The 16351-nt window shown below is 59.7% G+C and overlaps 1 protein-coding gene across 1 annotated transcript in view; it reads right to left on the bottom strand.

Annotated features, from left to right (window-relative positions):
- MAP3K1 (mitogen-activated protein kinase kinase kinase 1) overlaps window positions 1-16351 on the bottom strand; it is a 57384-nt gene that overhangs the window by 22351 nt on the left and 18682 nt on the right. Inside the window, exons 2-5 of the mRNA XM_054575350.1 lie at window positions 6440-6590; window positions 3583-3783; window positions 594-794; window positions 147-263 (exon numbers count right to left, since the gene is read on the bottom strand). Coding sequence (XP_054431325.1) covers window positions 147-263; window positions 594-794; window positions 3583-3783; window positions 6440-6590 — 670 coding nt within the window. The remainder of the gene's footprint in view (window positions 1-146; window positions 264-593; window positions 795-3582; window positions 3784-6439; window positions 6591-16351) is intronic.

Here is a 16351-nt window from a genome sequence, read left to right as displayed (position 1 = left end):
AGCACGCCCCGGCGGGCTCCCGACCGCCCCCCGCCTTCGAAAGGACCGCTGTGCGTATTTAAGTTGAGCGCTCATAGAAAAGTTTTAGAAATACGCCAAAAAAAAGGCGTTGACAATTTTACTCTAAAGGATTTACTTAAAATTACCTCAAAATTCTTTAAAGTCTTTCTCCACAGCATCGGGTCCGAAGGCTCCAGCTGAAACACGCGCAGCATCACGAACAGCAGGTGGATGCAGAAGGCCCCGCGGCCGCAGCTGCAGTTCTGAGGCGCGAACGACACAAGCACGGTGGGCGACGGCCCCGGCGCCCCATCGACCGCTCTTTAAAGACGTTTCCAAGTTCGTTCGGCTACCGTGCCCAGTGATCAATATGCAAGAAAGCCTACAGGTATCTCCACAAATTAACCCCTTAGTTTGGTGAATTTATTAAAAGGGTCAAATTCGTACTCTAAAGTACATTAGATCTCAGTAAAAACTTTTATAAATACATTAAACATAGCTCCAAAATATGCTTTGAAGTCACTTTACTGACTCTCGCGTGCCACGTGGGGGACTCTGGGCTCGCACCGCCCGCAGCCGCCGCGCGCCCCTACCTGCGGCCCGATGAACACCCGGTACTTGTTGTCGGGGCTGTCGCCGCCCACGAGGAAGGAGTTGGGGCCGATCTGCTGCAGCAGGTAGAGCCGCGCGCGCATCACCTTGTTGACCCGGCGGCCCGTCTCCTCGGGGCTGTACGGGGAGAAGCCGTCGGGAGAGGGCGCTCTCCGCGGGGGCGTGGTCCTCCCGCCCTGAAACTGCACAACAGCGGGGTCGGAGCGCGCTCGTGGCTCGAGCAGAGGCCGCCGCCCGGGGAGGCCGCGGCAGAGCGCGCGCGGCGCCTCGGCGTCTGCAAAAAATGCCCCCCACGGGACGGGACGGGACGCGGCGTGTTCTGCGGATGCCTCCGTGTCTCGTGCTCATCGCGCGTGAACTTCCAAAACCGCAGTTGCCCACAGCCAGTGACAACTCTTTGGCCGGGGGAGGCAACCACGTGCTAACGTTATACGTTATAAATAGTTGAGTTCTTTGAAAAATACTATGTAAACCAAAAGAAAAAGCACAAGACGGTCACCTCGCACACCGGCAAAATCACTTGTTTCTACCAAACCGAAACGCCAGTGCCCGCTCGCGCGTGAGGCGTGGGCTTCCGGGGCCAGTGCCTCACCAGCGGCCCCTGGCGGGCGGCGCTTCCCGCCCGAGCCCCGCCCCCGCCCCCAGGGATGACGGGCACTCTCGGGGCTGGGTGGCCGCGCCGCTCCACGGCTCCCCGGGACTCGGCCGTTCTATCGGGGCCACAGGGAAATTCCCGGCCGTTCCCTCTGGGGCCTCCCGGCCAGTCAGAGGCGAGAAGTGCTGGTGGGAACGGAGACGTGCGGAGGCTCTTGGAGGCCTCGCGACTCGGAAGCCCAGCTCCTCCGTTCGGCCCCGAGAGAAACGGAGGGACACGTCTGCACAAGGGTCCACGGCGGCGCTGGGCGCCTTTGCCGGAGGGGCAACAGCCGCACGTCCGGCCGCCGACGGGCAAACACGCCGGGAACACCCGCAGGCCAGGCCGGTTCTGCGACTACGGGAGGCCGGGGCAGGCGGGCGGCGCCAGGGGCTGCGAAGAGACGGCGGCTGGCGGGAGGCGCTGTCCTGGGGTAACGAAAGCGGCCAACGCTTGCTGGGGTGACGGGGACAACTCTGTGAAACACCCCAGCCCAAGGACAGTGCGACTTACGCAGGCCAGTCGTGTGGCGTGCAAACTACATTTCCATAGAGCCGTTCGTTTTTAACAGGCAGTTACTTCAAAGTAACAAAACACCCCAAAACAAATATACATACACTTGTCCTTTCATCTGCTAAGCATTCAGACTATGGATATGCTCGTAGACGTGCAAAATAACGTGTACGTATTTTTGCACCTTGTTTTGGTAATGAAAAGTCTATATGGAGTGTAACTGTCCGCTGGTGTGTAGTTCACGAAATAAACCATGATATTCCCAGATAATAAAATGCTATGCAGCTGCTGCGAAGAGTGAGGGGTGTCCGCCCCGGAGGGGGTGGGGCGGGGGCGGGGGCGGGCGCCTCCGTGCGCGCCTGCGCAGATCTGACGGCGGCGCCCGAGCGCTGCACGGCCCGCAGCTCTGGGCGTGTTGGGGCTTTGGGCGCCGACGCGCAGGATGGGCGCGCCGGCCTGGTTAGAGCCTCTGTGCGGGGACCCGGCCTTTTTACTGTTGTTTGTTTTTTTTGGCTTAACAGACATTTTTTGTCTCACAGTTTCCGAGACGACCAGTCCACGGTCGAGGGGCCGGCAGGGCCAGTTCCCGCGAGGCCTGGGAGGGAGCCCCGCCCTCGCCTGCTCCACTGCCTCCGGCGCAGACCTGTCCCCACTTGCTTTGAGGGGCAGGTGCCCGGAGTCGCACGGCGGCGGCTGCAGGGGGCGCTACGGGAGCGGGCGTAGCCACCGAGCCCGCCTGGCATGTGAACTCCAGAGCTCACACATGATGGACCTTATTTGAGTTAAAAAGTAGCTACCTCCCAGGTGTGCCAACGTACAGCTAATAAGCACCGTGGCTGCCTTTGGCTTTGCTGGAAAGGCTCTCCCTTACAGCTCGCTTTCGGGAGGGTTCACATGCTTTGACAGCCTCCCATCCGAGCAGGGCCCGTCGCCGCTGGGTCTCTGTCCCCTTTGCGCTTCCAGCTCGGACAGACGGGGCAACTTCTCTCACATAAGCGGCCCGGTCTTTCCGCAAACCTCGGAGGCATTTGGCTCCACGCAGAACGCAGCAGGGCTCTCATGGCCGCGTCTGCACACGGCCAGCGGGGTACGAGGCTCCGGCTACGCTGTGTGAATGCTCTTTTCTGACGTCACACCAAAGAGGCGGTTCCTGAGGCGGGGGGGCGGGGCTGTAATGGAACCCGCGGCCCCATCGGCAGCCCCCGCGGCCCGGGCAGGCCCCAGCAGGGCTCACTCGCCCGGCCGGACCTCTGCCCCAGGGCGCCGCGCCGCCGCCCTGTCCGGGCCGCGGGGGATCCTGGCTCCCGGCGCGAGGCGGCTCTTCCAAGGGCCGGCGCTCACTGTGCAGCGGGCGAGGACGGAGGCTAGTTCAGTGACATCTGCGATCTCATGTTAAAAATCTAGGTTTCGGGACGCTGACAAGCTCACAGTGGTGGAAGGAGTTTCCCAAAATTCTAGTTTTTGCTTAAAATCTCAAATTTTAACCTGGGTGACAAAGCACTTCCACTGGTTTCCTTGGCGAGACTTCACCTTAAGGACACTGCCTGCTGGGCGTCCCGGCAGCTTTAACCCCGGCACGGGCACCAGCAGCGGCGCTCCCAGCCCCGCCTCCCCGGCAACACCGACAGGCGCGGAGCACAGGGCGCCTTGGCTTCATCTCAAAAGGAGCTCTGACCTGAGGGGCCCAGCAGAGGGTCCTGGGACCGCCCTGCTGCCGCCCTCGCGGGGTGCGGGCTGCGCAGCAAGAACAGCCGCTGACAGGCGCCCAGCCGACCGTCTACAGGACGGAGAAGCGTAACTCACGTGTTGGCACGTTAACTTACCGGCACCGGGGAGACCCTTTTCCTCCTCACTCCGGGGGACTCCGACTTCGCCGTGCGCCCCGACGGCGAGCCACTGGGGGACGGGCTGCGGCGGCCTTTGGGGGCCGGGGCCGCGGGGCTCGTCTGGCCTTCTCCTTGCGACTCGGCCGCGAGGCTGTTCATCTCAGATCCGTCTCCTTTAACAGGGATCGGTTTTACCACCTGAATTCAACACCAACACATGGATTACTTAAAAACATACAAAAGAACCGCATTGGAACTCGGGGAGCTGTTATATGACATCAAACAAACTTGACAGACAACACACCAACTTGTATTTAGCATCTTTTAAGCCATAAATGCCACTGTTTTGCCCGCACAGATTTCACTCCCGAAGCTGCCTCCACTGGTTCGAATGCTGCCACACGCGCTGTGGGAACTTGGCGTTACCTCCAATTCCGCATCGCGAGTTACTCAGCGTTCAAAATCAGCAAAGCTTAGTACACGAACGCGAAAGATAAGCACTTACAAGGTCCACAGCTGATTTACTCAACCAGACTGAGGGCGTGTTTTCTTTTTCATTCGCATTAACCAACACAGGCCGTGTAAGCACTGCTGGGCCCAGGGGGATCGAACCGTCTGACTGCGCGATGGGAACCGCGTGTGCTTCTTTTGGGGCCACGTTACAGTGCAATAGGCCGTTTGGACACGTACGTCAGAAGCATCAAAGACACGAGAAGCTGAGAGACCCGCCTCTGAGGCGCAGACGCAGCTGGCAAACCTGCTGCTCGTAACGCCGGGGCTTTCAGGCCCAGTCCAGCTGCGAGCAGAGGGCTGAGCATGCTGTGGCCTCCGCATGCTCCAACCCCGCGGTTCTGCCAGCCTGGCCGGCGCCCACCACACACCTCCCCGTCCCCCAGATGGGCTCTGACCACGTGGCTGCCCAGCCCGCGGCCCCCAAGAGCCTGCCGCCACCCAGCGAAAACACGCTGCCCCCTAAGGTTCGGTCCAGCGCCGGCCTGCCACGGGGCAGCCCCAACTCCTGCAGCCCCAACTCCTGCAGCCCCACACGCCTGGCACCTGCCGGGGGAGCCACGCCTCGCTTCATGTCTGTCTGTCAGGCACAAGTCGTCTCTCCGCAGATGGAGCTGCTGACACCCCCTCGTGTGACAGACCCCAGGGCAGATGGACATCCCCAGGCAAGAAGGGCAAGAGTCTGCAGCTGAGGAGGTAGAGGCAGGAGAGGGACCTCGCCCCTCCTCACCGGACAAGGGACCGCAAGGAAGAACAGAGTCTGGTCCGTACGTAATAAAGGGTACGTGGTTGGCTTCTCTTTAAAAAGCTGTGATTTCTGCTCTGGGACGCTCTGGAAAGAACTGGGCTCCCCACTGGCTCCCGGGGCGCCATAAGCAGCTCCCACACATCAGGACGGCTCTACCTGCTCCAAACCCTTCTCGTGTTAAGTGGGTAGGAAGCTGCCACCTTCTGTGAAATGTTTTGGCAGAACTTTCTTGTTTTTAATAGGAGTTCTCTCTCTTTAAAAATATTTTATTTATTTATTGTTAGAGAGAGGGAAAGGGAGGGGGAGAAACATCCCTGTGGGGCTGCCTCTCCCGCGCCCCCTGCTGGGCCCTGGCCCGCACCCCAGGCCTGCGCCCGACGGGATCGTTGAGTGGGCGGCCCCTTTGGCTCGCAGGCCGGTGCTCAGTCCACTGAGCCGCACCAGCCGGGGCGGGACTTGCTCTTTCCTAAACCACCCTGGATGTGTCCTCTCCACCCTCTGACAGGGCAGCTGGACTGGGGAGGACTAACCGGGGCGGGGGGGGGGGGCAGGAGCTGGAGACTTTGCTGGAAAGGGAAGGGCCGTGGGCGAGGGGCGGCGCCGAAGGGCCGGATAGAAAGGACGAGCAGTTGCAGCCCCGATGGGCCGCACGGGTCACAGCCGGGGCGGGGCGGGCGGCCCAGGGCGAGGGCCGCCTGGGCCTGCGGGGGTCAGCGCGTGACGTCTCGTGGGGCTTCCTGAGACGGCAGGAGCACCGACTGCCCCACTATGGGGCCACCTGTCACGCGGGGTCCTGAGCATTGGGAATGCACGGGTGTGACTGAGGATCGCAATTTTTACTTTTATTCATCTTGACACTGATGCCGGCGTGTGGGATGAAGGGTGCTGGGCAGCGGTTTGGCCAGGGTGCCATTCGGGGGCTCGCTGGCTTCTGCGGTTGTGTGCACGTCCCCTTGCCCCCCACACGTGCACACACACACCGATGCACCCGCAACGGTTGCCTCCGTGTAGAGGGACCAAGCACACATGCGTGGCGCCCGCCGGCCGGGGTCCCTGCGCCCCAGCCCCGCCCCTCCCTCTGCGAGCGGGAGGAGGCCCCTTTCGCGGCCTGACAGGCAGGCCCGCTGCGCTCGCTGTGCTGCGCGGCACAGATGCTGCGTTTTCCACAGACCGAGGGCCAGGCCCGCCACCAGCACGAGACCCTGGCTGGTTGGCCGCGGGGGCGCACAGCCGACCCGCACGTCTCCGGGGGCCGCGGGTGGAGCGAGCCGCTTCTCCTCCCCTGGGGTCAGGCTGCCGTCCTCAGGCCCGGCACCTGCTCAGTCCGCCTCAAACCCCTGTGCCTACTGGATTATTTCTGACTTCCTGAGGGACTCCTGGAAGTAAGGTCCTTGGAGCCGACCTTCGCGATAAAACATCAAGGTAAGACTTGGAAACCGGCCTTTGCGTCTAAAGCCTTCAGCCCCGCGCGGCCCTCCGGGGAGAGGCCGAGAGCAGAGGCAGCGTGGCCCTGCGCCCCTGGCCCCCGCCCCCGGCCCGTGTGGCGCGCCCACCCCGTGAGGTCGGCGGGGCCCCCGCCCCCCGGCCCGCACTCACCACAGGGCCCCGGCGGCTCCTCCGCTCCAGCCACTCGTGCCGCCAGGCCGGCATGCAGGTGGCCTTGAGCTTCTCGCGGATCGTCCGCTCCTCGGGGCGGTCGTCCATCTTGTGCAGCCCCCGCAGCGTCTCTTTATTCTCCATCTCGCGGCTGGGGGGGCAGGGACAGGGGCGTTAGCGGGGGGACAGTTTGCGAGGACAAAGCAAACGACGTGCTCCTATCTCCTACTTTCAACGGACAGGTAACTGGGAAGGAAGCCACCATCCGCCCGGAGACGGACCCTGGGGCCACGTGCCCCTCCCCCGGCGCGGGCCGTGCCGGCTGCGCCCTGGGAATGCAGGTTTTACACCTTTGAAAAGCCAGGCTCCCCAGGTGGGCGGAGGGTAGGCTACCAGGAATGCAGACGCAGACCCGCTGGCAGGTCGTCGACGGCACGCATGTTGTTTCTGAGGGCAGCACTCGGCCACGCTCGAGTGCGTGACAGGCACACGCTTACCCCAGGACTCAGGGCGACACGGACAGAATCGCGCGCGTGTGCTCGTTTTCAGAACTTGGAGAGCCAGGTGAAACCTAAGTACGTCTTCCACGAGCCCACAATAGTTTTTCAAGCCCCGGATGATTGAACTGCGTCCTCAGAGCTGACAGAGCGTTTGGGGGCCCACGCACGGCGCTCAGGAGGCACCCACGGCTTCGAGCCTGGACCTGGGAGGCAGGTAGGACGGCGGCGCCTCGGGAGAAGTTGCTGTCTTAGAGAGCGCAGCGAGCGTCAGTGACTCCCCTGGAAGTCCTGTAACGCCACAGGACAGCGGCCGCCCCACGGAGCCACACGCACGCTCCTCCAGGGATGTCCCCGCCAGTCACAGGGACAGGGCAACGGAACCTTCAGGGAACCAGCGAAGCTCGACGTCACTCAGCCCCGGCCCCAAGAGCAGGACGGCTGCGAGGGGCCTGGGACCCAGGCCAGCAGCTCTGCCGGGGGCCACCCCCCACCCACCAGCGTCCCCGGGGAGCGTGGAGCACAGGGCGCGGGAAGTCTGCCCGTGGTGGGGGCGGGGGGTGCGGACCATGTGCCCTATTTCCGCCACATGGGCACAAAATCTGCCACAAAGAGCGAGGCCACATGAGCAGGAAAAAGGTGAATAAGGGGAAGAAAGAGGGAGGGAGGGAAGAAAAAAGACTGATTCTTATTTACTTCAGAGTGTTTGGCTGCTTCTCCTGCTCCGATTTTATCATAAATACAATGTTGGGGGGGAGGGCGGGGAGGGGGAGGGAGGGCCGTCCGCCCAGCGTGGTCCGGCTCCGGCAGCACTCGCCCTAGGAAACCCACAGTCCCCGGCAGCCCCGCACACGGGCTGACGGCGCCCGGCACGCCACCGCGCCTCTGCTGGACAGCCGTCACTTTCCCTACAGAGCAACCGTCGGTGGCGGGGGCGGGGGGGCGGGGAGTCCAGTGGGGCCGGCGCTGGACTAGTTCTCAAAGGTCGGTCTCACCGCGGGCCAGCAGCCCCGCCCCCGGCAGAGGGGCAGGGCGCCTCTCCCAGGAGCCCCCCGCCCTCGGCCCGTCCTGCCCTTCCCGGTCTCTCCTCCCGGCACCCAGGCCAACGCGAGCTCCTGGTCCGCGCAAACCTCCCGCGGCCCGGCGGACTCTTCCCCGCCGCTTGTGAGAGCGAGACCGTCCGCTGGCCACCGTCTTACTGTAAATAGCAGGGGATATGCCCGCACACGAGCAGCTCCACTTTTGCGCACATCTAAGGTTATTTCTTTAGAATAAACACCCTGAAGTGGAATTGCTGGGTCAAAATGTATACTTTCTGCTACATTAACTAAGACTTTTCATACTAATGGCAACTTACCTTCAGGAAAACGTATATTCATTCACAACCCCCAAGACAAGTGGCCAACTTGGCTGGGCGGAACCAGCGGACCCCCAAGGGATCTGCTGCCCGGGCCTCACTCCCTTTGCTTCCCCGCCCGCGGCCTCAGGGCGAGCAGGCTCCCCCGCACCGACACCCTTGGTGGCTTCCCCGGGACTGAGACTCAAATCCGACACGTGGAACAGAGCCCGTGACGCCAGCCGCGCCTGGTCGTGGCTCCCTACCTGACGCCCTCCTGCGCGGGCCCCTCGTGGAGGCCGCTTGTCCCCTGCCTGCCGCCTGCCTCCCCGATGTCCAAGGCTCTAGCTCTCCTTCAACTCCGCGAGGCCAAGCTTGATCAGGAACCCCTCGTTCCGTCTTGTACTGAACCTCAAAGCAGCGGCCCCCAGCCTCTTTGGCACCAAGGACCGGTTTCGTGGAAAGAATTATTCACGGACCAGGGTCAGGGGATGGTTTCGGGATGGTTTCAGCGAGTTCCATTCATGCCCCCCTCCTGCTGTGTGGCCCGGTTCCCAACAGGCCAGGGCGGCCCGGGCAGGCGGCTGGGGGCTGTGGCCCCCGCCGTGAAGCGCTCCCTGCCACCTTCAAGCCCTCCCCCACCGTCCGCCCTGGGCGGGGGTCCCAGTGACCCATCGGGACAGACCCGCCATCCAACACGTCTGCCTTGTGATAGGCATCACAATGCGGAGTAAACAGACGATGATTTATTAACATGTTTGGCAGCCCTGAGGACCTTCCTAGTTTTAAAATTTAATGTCTACTTATATTACTTAATCTTGTCATAGTCCCGTTTTTAATTAAGACTAAAGGTGCAATTTAGACGTTATTCAGTAAAACAATGTTCATTGTTCCTTAATTCATATGAAAATATAAACCAAAGTGTCCTGATGTCTTCATAAGCAATAATGAGATATAATTAATCCAAAAATGTGTATTTTTTCACATTTGTACCTCTGAAATCAAAATGCCTCTTACAACCAATGTTGTTTAACAGGCAGCGTTCCTTTCCTTTCTTCATCGTGTATAGAATAAATAGTAGTATCATTCACAACCAGTGGGACCTCAGAGTCAATAAAATACACAGTAAATCCTCTTCCACATGCCAGGGAAAAATCATAACTACTCAGTTTCCTTTGTCTCTGAAATAGAAACTAAACTAGGAGTAAACCCTTTTTCTGACATACTTTTCTTGTTTTATAATAACCCTGACACTCACAGCTCAGACACGTAAAGGGCTTTTATTTTTACCAGATGTGCGCGCGCCTGTCTACAGCAGTGACCTGTCATCTCATCCGATTCGCATAACACCTATAGCAGAAAACATCTTTCAGGAAAAAAAAGAAAAGGAAAAAAAAGAACACAAACTAACCTAAACTGAGAGTCGTAAAATCCTCGGGCTGTCTGAGGGCCTCAAACTATTACCCAGAACCATTCCTGTTATTTTAACTAAAATAATAGCTCATGTATTTGACCTTTTGGCAAAATAAACATACATATTTTGGGAATACTTTGAAGACTTAACAAAATTTTAGCTAGATAAATATGAGAAATTTAACCATTGTTACAGATTAAGCTTCATCTTCCTTCCCTGTGTATTGAGAAAACATGGTGTTTCTTGCTGGCTTTGTTCCTACACGTTCCTCAGAATGAATCTGTGACTGACCCAGAGTTTCAAAGGACCTTCCTCTCTCCCAAGGTCAGGTTTCCAGTTCTCGTCTCTTCCCAGAGGACGGAATCCACCTGCTACCACGGGACGTCCCCAGGCCTCGCCAGGGCAGCCGCGTGGCCACCCCTCCCTGCCCCTCCGAGGCGGTCACTGCGGGCGGTCATCCCAGAGGCCTCCCCTCTGGGGACAGCGAGATGCCTTCTCCCCCTTCGGCCTCTGCTGGGCCCCCGCGTCCCACGGGGGCCGCCGCCAGCACACCGGGGTGTCCGACCGGCCCCGCGGGCCGTTTTCCTGCTGGCGTCTCACATCCTGTGTGGTGACAGCAACTCTCACACAGCGGACGACGCGGGTTTTCTCAGTGCAGTCTCCTCTCCCCACGGGGGCTGTGCCCGTCAGCGGCGCAACTTGCCCGGACGGGCCAGAAAGGCGCCAACACGGAGCCAGCGGCCCGGGTGCCCCCTCCCGCCACGGGGCAGCAGGCTGGACCGCGGAGCCACCGCGCAGGCTGCCTGGCCACACCGTGCCCCAACCACAGACGCTCTGTCCCGGGGGGTCCCAGGCCGCCCAGGCGTCTTGTTTGCCGGAGCCTGAGCGAGGTGCACGGGGCTGTCCCTTCGGGAGCAGGGGCACCCAGGGGAGAGGGAGCTGAGCGGAAAGCAGGAGCGAGGAGGCAGAACTGAGGGAGGGCGGGGGCCCGAGGCTGGGCCCCCGAGGGTGGAAGGGCCAGCCCCCTCCTGCGCCCCGTCCAGCTCCCTGCCCCGCTGGAGACGGAGCTGACCCAGCTCCCCATCACTTCTGAAGTGTGTTTTGAGGAAATGGGGGGCGGCGCTCCGGGCATGGCAGCAGTCTGTGACCCCAAGAGCAGCTGGCTGAGGACGCGAGGGCGGAGCCCCCTTCCCAGGCCGCCAGCACCCCGTCTTCAGCGCGGCCCAGGGTCTTCGCAGCACGGCGCCGGATGTCAGAAGCCTCTGTGTCGCGCACGGCGTGTGACCCCCGACGCGGCCCCCGAGGGGAACGGGCACGGACTCCAGCCCCAGGAAAGGCGCGGGCCCTGGTCAGCTGCTCACAGGAAGTCAAACAGACGGAGGCCCAGAGGACGGCGGCAGTGCGACGTCTAACCGACAGCGATCGAGGCCGTTCCCCACCGCCTTGGTGGTTCTGACTGATTCATTTACAGATTGCTCTCAATTGTCACGTACAGGCTGAAAACCAATTTATCTGACGCCGTGGATTAGTTTCTATTAAAATATCGTCCCACTTGACTTGGAAGAATAAAATTATTCTCCAGCAAAAATTACAGGATTTGGAAATGCAGACAATGGCACAGAAACATGAAGAGTCTACACACGGCATTAACCAGGAGAAGCCCAGGGACTGTGTGCAGGGGCGCCCCCTCCGCGACTCTGAGTCGGGGTGGCTGGCCGTCACTTCCACTCAACGGGGCTGGTGCTCCACGCGGCGCACGTGACAGACACGACAGCCCGCTTAACCTAAAGCTTACAGGTCCCTTTGGGACATACAAAGAATTTCAAAGAAAACAGGAAGAATATTCAAAAGGTTTTCCTACTTCTAAATAAGTAGTTGGTAAAAGACTGGCTTCACAATCATTGTGCAGATATAAAAGCAGGAAGTTCACGAAAGGCCGACCTTTACCAGACCGTTACCAGACAGCATCAAGCCATCCTGAAGGGTCAGCTCTGTGTGGACTTTATTACAGTTCATTACTTCTGACCTAGCGTGTGGAGCAAACCACATGCCTCACAATCTCCCTTTAGATACATGACTCAGAAACGAACCTATGTTGTTGGGCAGTTCTATCCTCGACGTGCTGTTATGTGCGCTGGACTGTATCAGTGCAATTAGAGCCATGGGTGGTCTGCAGACACTCAGGTTCTACTGGGAAAGATAACTCAGTGCACCACAAACGCAGACACCGTTGTTATACTTTAAAAAGGCCCGTGAAACGTTGGTAACTACTAACTAGGGCGCTGACATGGTGAGCAGAGCGTACAGTGTTAACCGAAGAAAAAAGACCCCAGGTTTTCTTTTGTAAGTTGCATTTTTGTTTAATTCTACTCGAGACAATTTTATAATTAAAAGGCAACTTTCTGGATCACACTCACTGGGGTGATGAATTCGATAAACCTGCCTTGCAGGAAAAGGACATTTTGCAAATTCGACATAGGAACGTTTGGATGGACTTCAACAGTCTCCAAAGCTGCTGGCACCGAGGCGGCAGCAAGGCGAGACCTCAAGGGGCACACGCGTCACGGGAACAGCTACCGTGACAGCAGAGGCACCGCTGCCTGTGGCCGAGACCCAGACGCGCCAAGAAAGAGACGCGCGCCCAGGGCTGTCCGACCCTCCTCGCAGCTGCCCCGCTCACCCCGTGCTCCCAGGCCTCGCAGGAAGGCAGCCGGCAGGTCCCAACAAAAGCCACACATCCAAGTTACCAACGTGCCACAAAGCCTAACATGTGTGATGGTGACATTGCTCAGTGACAGAGCTGAGAGGTTCCAGACAAATCTGGAAAAAGAACCATTTTTCCTTTAAATGTGCTAACAGATGAATAAAAAAAAAAAAAAAAAAATCAACCAATTCACCCAGGACTGACACTAATTACGTACCCTTGACCAAGCCGGCAGGTAAAGAAGACACCCCCACAGGTGTTGACGAGTGTGTGGCTGGTCACGACAAGGTGAACCTGCCACAGACGTGACAGCCCCCAGGAGGCAAGGACGCCCTGAGACAGCGCAGCTGCAGGGCCCCACGGGGGGTGGGATGCGATGCAGGTGCCCAAGAACGTGCCGTGACCAGTAAACCTGGCACTAGCTTGCAAACGAACTGAAGAAGATCAGATGAATCAAGTTAGGTTCGTAAGGAAACAAGAATCCTAGGAGATTAGGCATTTGCAATCGGAAAACACTACGTTTTAAAAGCGGTCAAGGAGACAGCGCGGAGAAGGCCACTGCCGCAGGCCCAGAAGAGCGGGAAGCGGACTGACCCAGAAGCCGGTGCGCTGTTGCCGGGGTCCGGCCTGGGCGACCAGGGGCTTCGCTTCGGTGAGATTCACTGCCGGGCCATGAGTTACCAACGAAACTTCGACGGTAGTATCTGCGTAGATGAGTGAAAATCGTGAGAAAGGTCGGAGCTGGACAGGAACGAGTCCTGTGGTTTTGTAAGATGCATCATGTCACGAAAATAGGACCATCGTGGCGAGAGGAACAAAGACAACAGACGGAGTCACCGGCCGCCCCGGGAACGCTGGCGACTCGCGCTCAGTCCTTTCAGACACACTCTCCTCGCTCTCACAAGCACCTGCCCCTGTGCCCACAGCCTGACACCGCCACGCTGCCCCATCCAGGGCCAGGTTCACGCGTGTCCCCCTCGCCCACCTGCGTGAGCTGGGGGCCGCCAGGGGTAAGGAGCCTCACTCTGAGAGCCAGTGTTTAGCGTGGGCGCAAGACCAACATGGCCTGTGTCTCACTGGTTCCTTCCAGCCAGAGCCCCTGCGAGCGTCCAGTACTTGGATCCCGTGGGCTTGGAATCTTTTGATATTCAGCGCTAAACACGCCATTGTTTATCCCTTCCTTTGTTGTGTCTTTGATGCTCAACCTTCGGAAGAGATGGGACGTGAGCAGCCTCTTCCTTAACTGTGGACACAGATCGGATGTCAGCAAGGAAGGGGATGCTGTTTTTCCAGTGTTTGTCTAAATGTGTATTTCCTTTCAAGAATTCCCCTTCTGGGCTACTTGACAGATCCAGGGTGGGAGTGTCTAAAGGACAACTGCCGCGTCGCGGGGCCGCTATCGGTGGCGATGGCTGCTCCTTCACCTCTGCCGTTCTCATCAGAAAAGCCCCAAGGCGGCGCCCGAAGGGGGCTCCCCTGGTGTATGCTCTTCTCTGGAACCCCCTCCAGCGGGTGTGCAAAGACATTTTTACTGAGTCAATTATCTCCAAAGACACGTGACAGCCTGTGCGTGTTCTTCCAACGGCTGGGGCGAACCGGGCAAAGTCGCGGCAGAGGGGCCTGTGGCCGCCACGGCCCCGGGAGCGCCTGGAAGGCGTGCGAAGTGGGAAGGGCGACATCCGGAGTCTTCTCTAGCTTGACAAACACGCCCGGACGGTCTCCGAGGCCCCCGACGAACGGAGGCGAGGGGCCCGGGCCCCCGACAGCTTTCGCGGGACTGGGCTCTCAAGGCCGCGCAGCGCAGCCCGCGCGGTTTCTGCGGCGCCTCCTTCAACCGGGCGGCAGTCTGTGCTAACGGGACGCCCAGAGCGAGGAAGGACACCTTCCCGGCCAACGGGCTTTTCTCTTCTGCGCTGCCAATGCCAGAAAACCCCTCCGCGCGGGGAGGGCTGGCTCGCCGACTGTGTGGAAGCTCCAGCCCAGGCCGCGGCGGTAACTGCGACGTGGGGCGAAGAGACAAAAGACAAACAAGGCAGGATCTCCATCCCTCCGGGCACTGGGTCGCACGCTGAGAAAACACAGAGCCCTCTCGGCGGGTATGGAAGCATTTCAACACATCGTAAACAGTGTCGAGGGCGGGGTGGGCCTTCCTCCTTAATTGTATCGGGGGAGCCCTGGAAAGACCCACAGAGGAGGTGACGCCCGAATAATTTTAGAGGAAAGCACAGGACCAGCAGGCACGGAGCTGATGGAGGTTGGAAGGACATTTTCTAGACAAAAGCAACAGCTTTGGAGAAAATAATATTCTATGAAATACTAAACAGCTTATGATTCTGCTGTTTAGGAATCTCTAGATAAAATGCAGTTACATATTTCAGGGCCTAGGTGCTTCCTACTTTTCTAAGCGAGAAGAAAACCCGTCCACAGCATCCCACGGTTGCTCGGCACGCAAGTCCTTCAGCGAGCGGCCCTCGGGTCATCGCTCAAGTCCCTTCTGGCTCAAATGAGTCAACACATATAAGGAGAAGAACCCAGAGAGGCAGCGGACGCCGGCTGTCACATCTCAGCGTAAGACCCGCCGGCTCCCGCTGAACTCAGCACGTCCTCAGCGCCGCTAAGCCCCAAGGGCCCCCTGCGCGCGGGGAGGCCGGCTGCCAGCCAGAGGACAGACCCGCTGGCGCAGGCCCAGCCCGAGAGACGCGGGGGTCAGGCCTCCCGACTCGGCCCAACCTGACCGCTAGCAGAGGCCCTGGTCTGTCCCTCGGCTTTGTCTCTGGCCAAGTCCGCTCACTGGCCCGGGGCTCGGCCCCCACTTGGCAGAGCCCTGGAGCCCGAGCAGAGGGAGCGGCCGGCGGCTCTGACGCGGCTTCCCCATCAGCGCCGGGTGGTGGTGGGGGGGGGAAGTGCAGCAGGTCCCAGAGCACCCGGGGATGGCTGCAGGGCCCCTGGACACATCCCGGCGCCGGCGCCGCGAGGCCGCGCGGCGGGGGTTTGGGAAGCACCGGGGTCCGGTGGAATCTGGCTGCCAACGCACCAAACCGAAGGGTGCTTTTTCAACAGGGAGGGCCGGAGCCGGAGGCCGCGTCCTCGGGCAGGCAGGCCAAGCTGAAGTCTCGGAGGCACGCAGGGGGCGTGGCCAGAGCCGGGCGTGAGCTGCACACCCAGCGGCCGGGTTCCAGCCCCGGGTCTGACGCCACCTCGTGGCGGCAGCCCCAGCGGTCGTCTCCTGCACCCCAGCTCCCCTCTGTGGAGCAGGGGCAACACCAGCTGTACAGAGCGGGCAGGAGGCTTAGCTCAGCTGATCCTCATGTGGCCTGTCCAGAAGGTAGTCAGCTGTGTACTATGAAAAACAGAGATATTTATGAAGAAGATGCAAGACATGTTGTACAAAGGACAAGGACACCTCAGTCCCCCTCAGAGCTGGCGCCTCGGGACCTCACACAGTTCTCATCACCATCAGCGGCCTCATCATATTTTCCTGGATCTCACTGACAGTCTGAGATCTCTTCCCTTTCAAAGGTGATTTTAGTTTTGGGAAAAGCCATTAAGTCAGAGGGCGCCAAGTCTGGGCTGTAGGGGGGCCGAGTCAGCGGGGTCATTTGATGTTTTGCAAAACAAAAAACTCTGCAGGAGACGCAACGCATGAGCGGGCACAGTGTCGTGATGAAGCTGCCCGTCACCAGCGGCCCAGAGCTGCAGCTTCTCAATCACCCCAATAGTTTCCACAGAGAAACGTTCAAGCTTCACACAAAATCCAATGCAGAGCCACTGCGCTACTCGCTCGTTTGGAACATGGCGGCCGCACAGTGCACGTGCTCACTCAACAGCGTCCACCGCCCCCACTGACTAGCACAGTGAAGACGCCACTGTTCACGTGTGTGCTTTCCAGGCCACCCGCCTTGGCTGCCAGGTCACATCGATGTCGCGCAAACCGTTCTCGTTACAGGAACAGCGGCCGGGC

Source organism: Pteronotus mesoamericanus, unplaced genomic scaffold (genome assembly GCF_021234165.1).
Source record: "Pteronotus mesoamericanus isolate MK-2021 breed Mesoamerican mustached bat unplaced genomic scaffold, CSHL_Meso_final contig_29, whole genome shotgun sequence".
NCBI lineage: Eukaryota > Metazoa > Chordata > Mammalia > Chiroptera > Mormoopidae > Pteronotus > Pteronotus mesoamericanus.
Note: the sequence above shows the minus strand (reverse complement) of the source record. Positions and strands in the feature narration are given on the sequence as shown.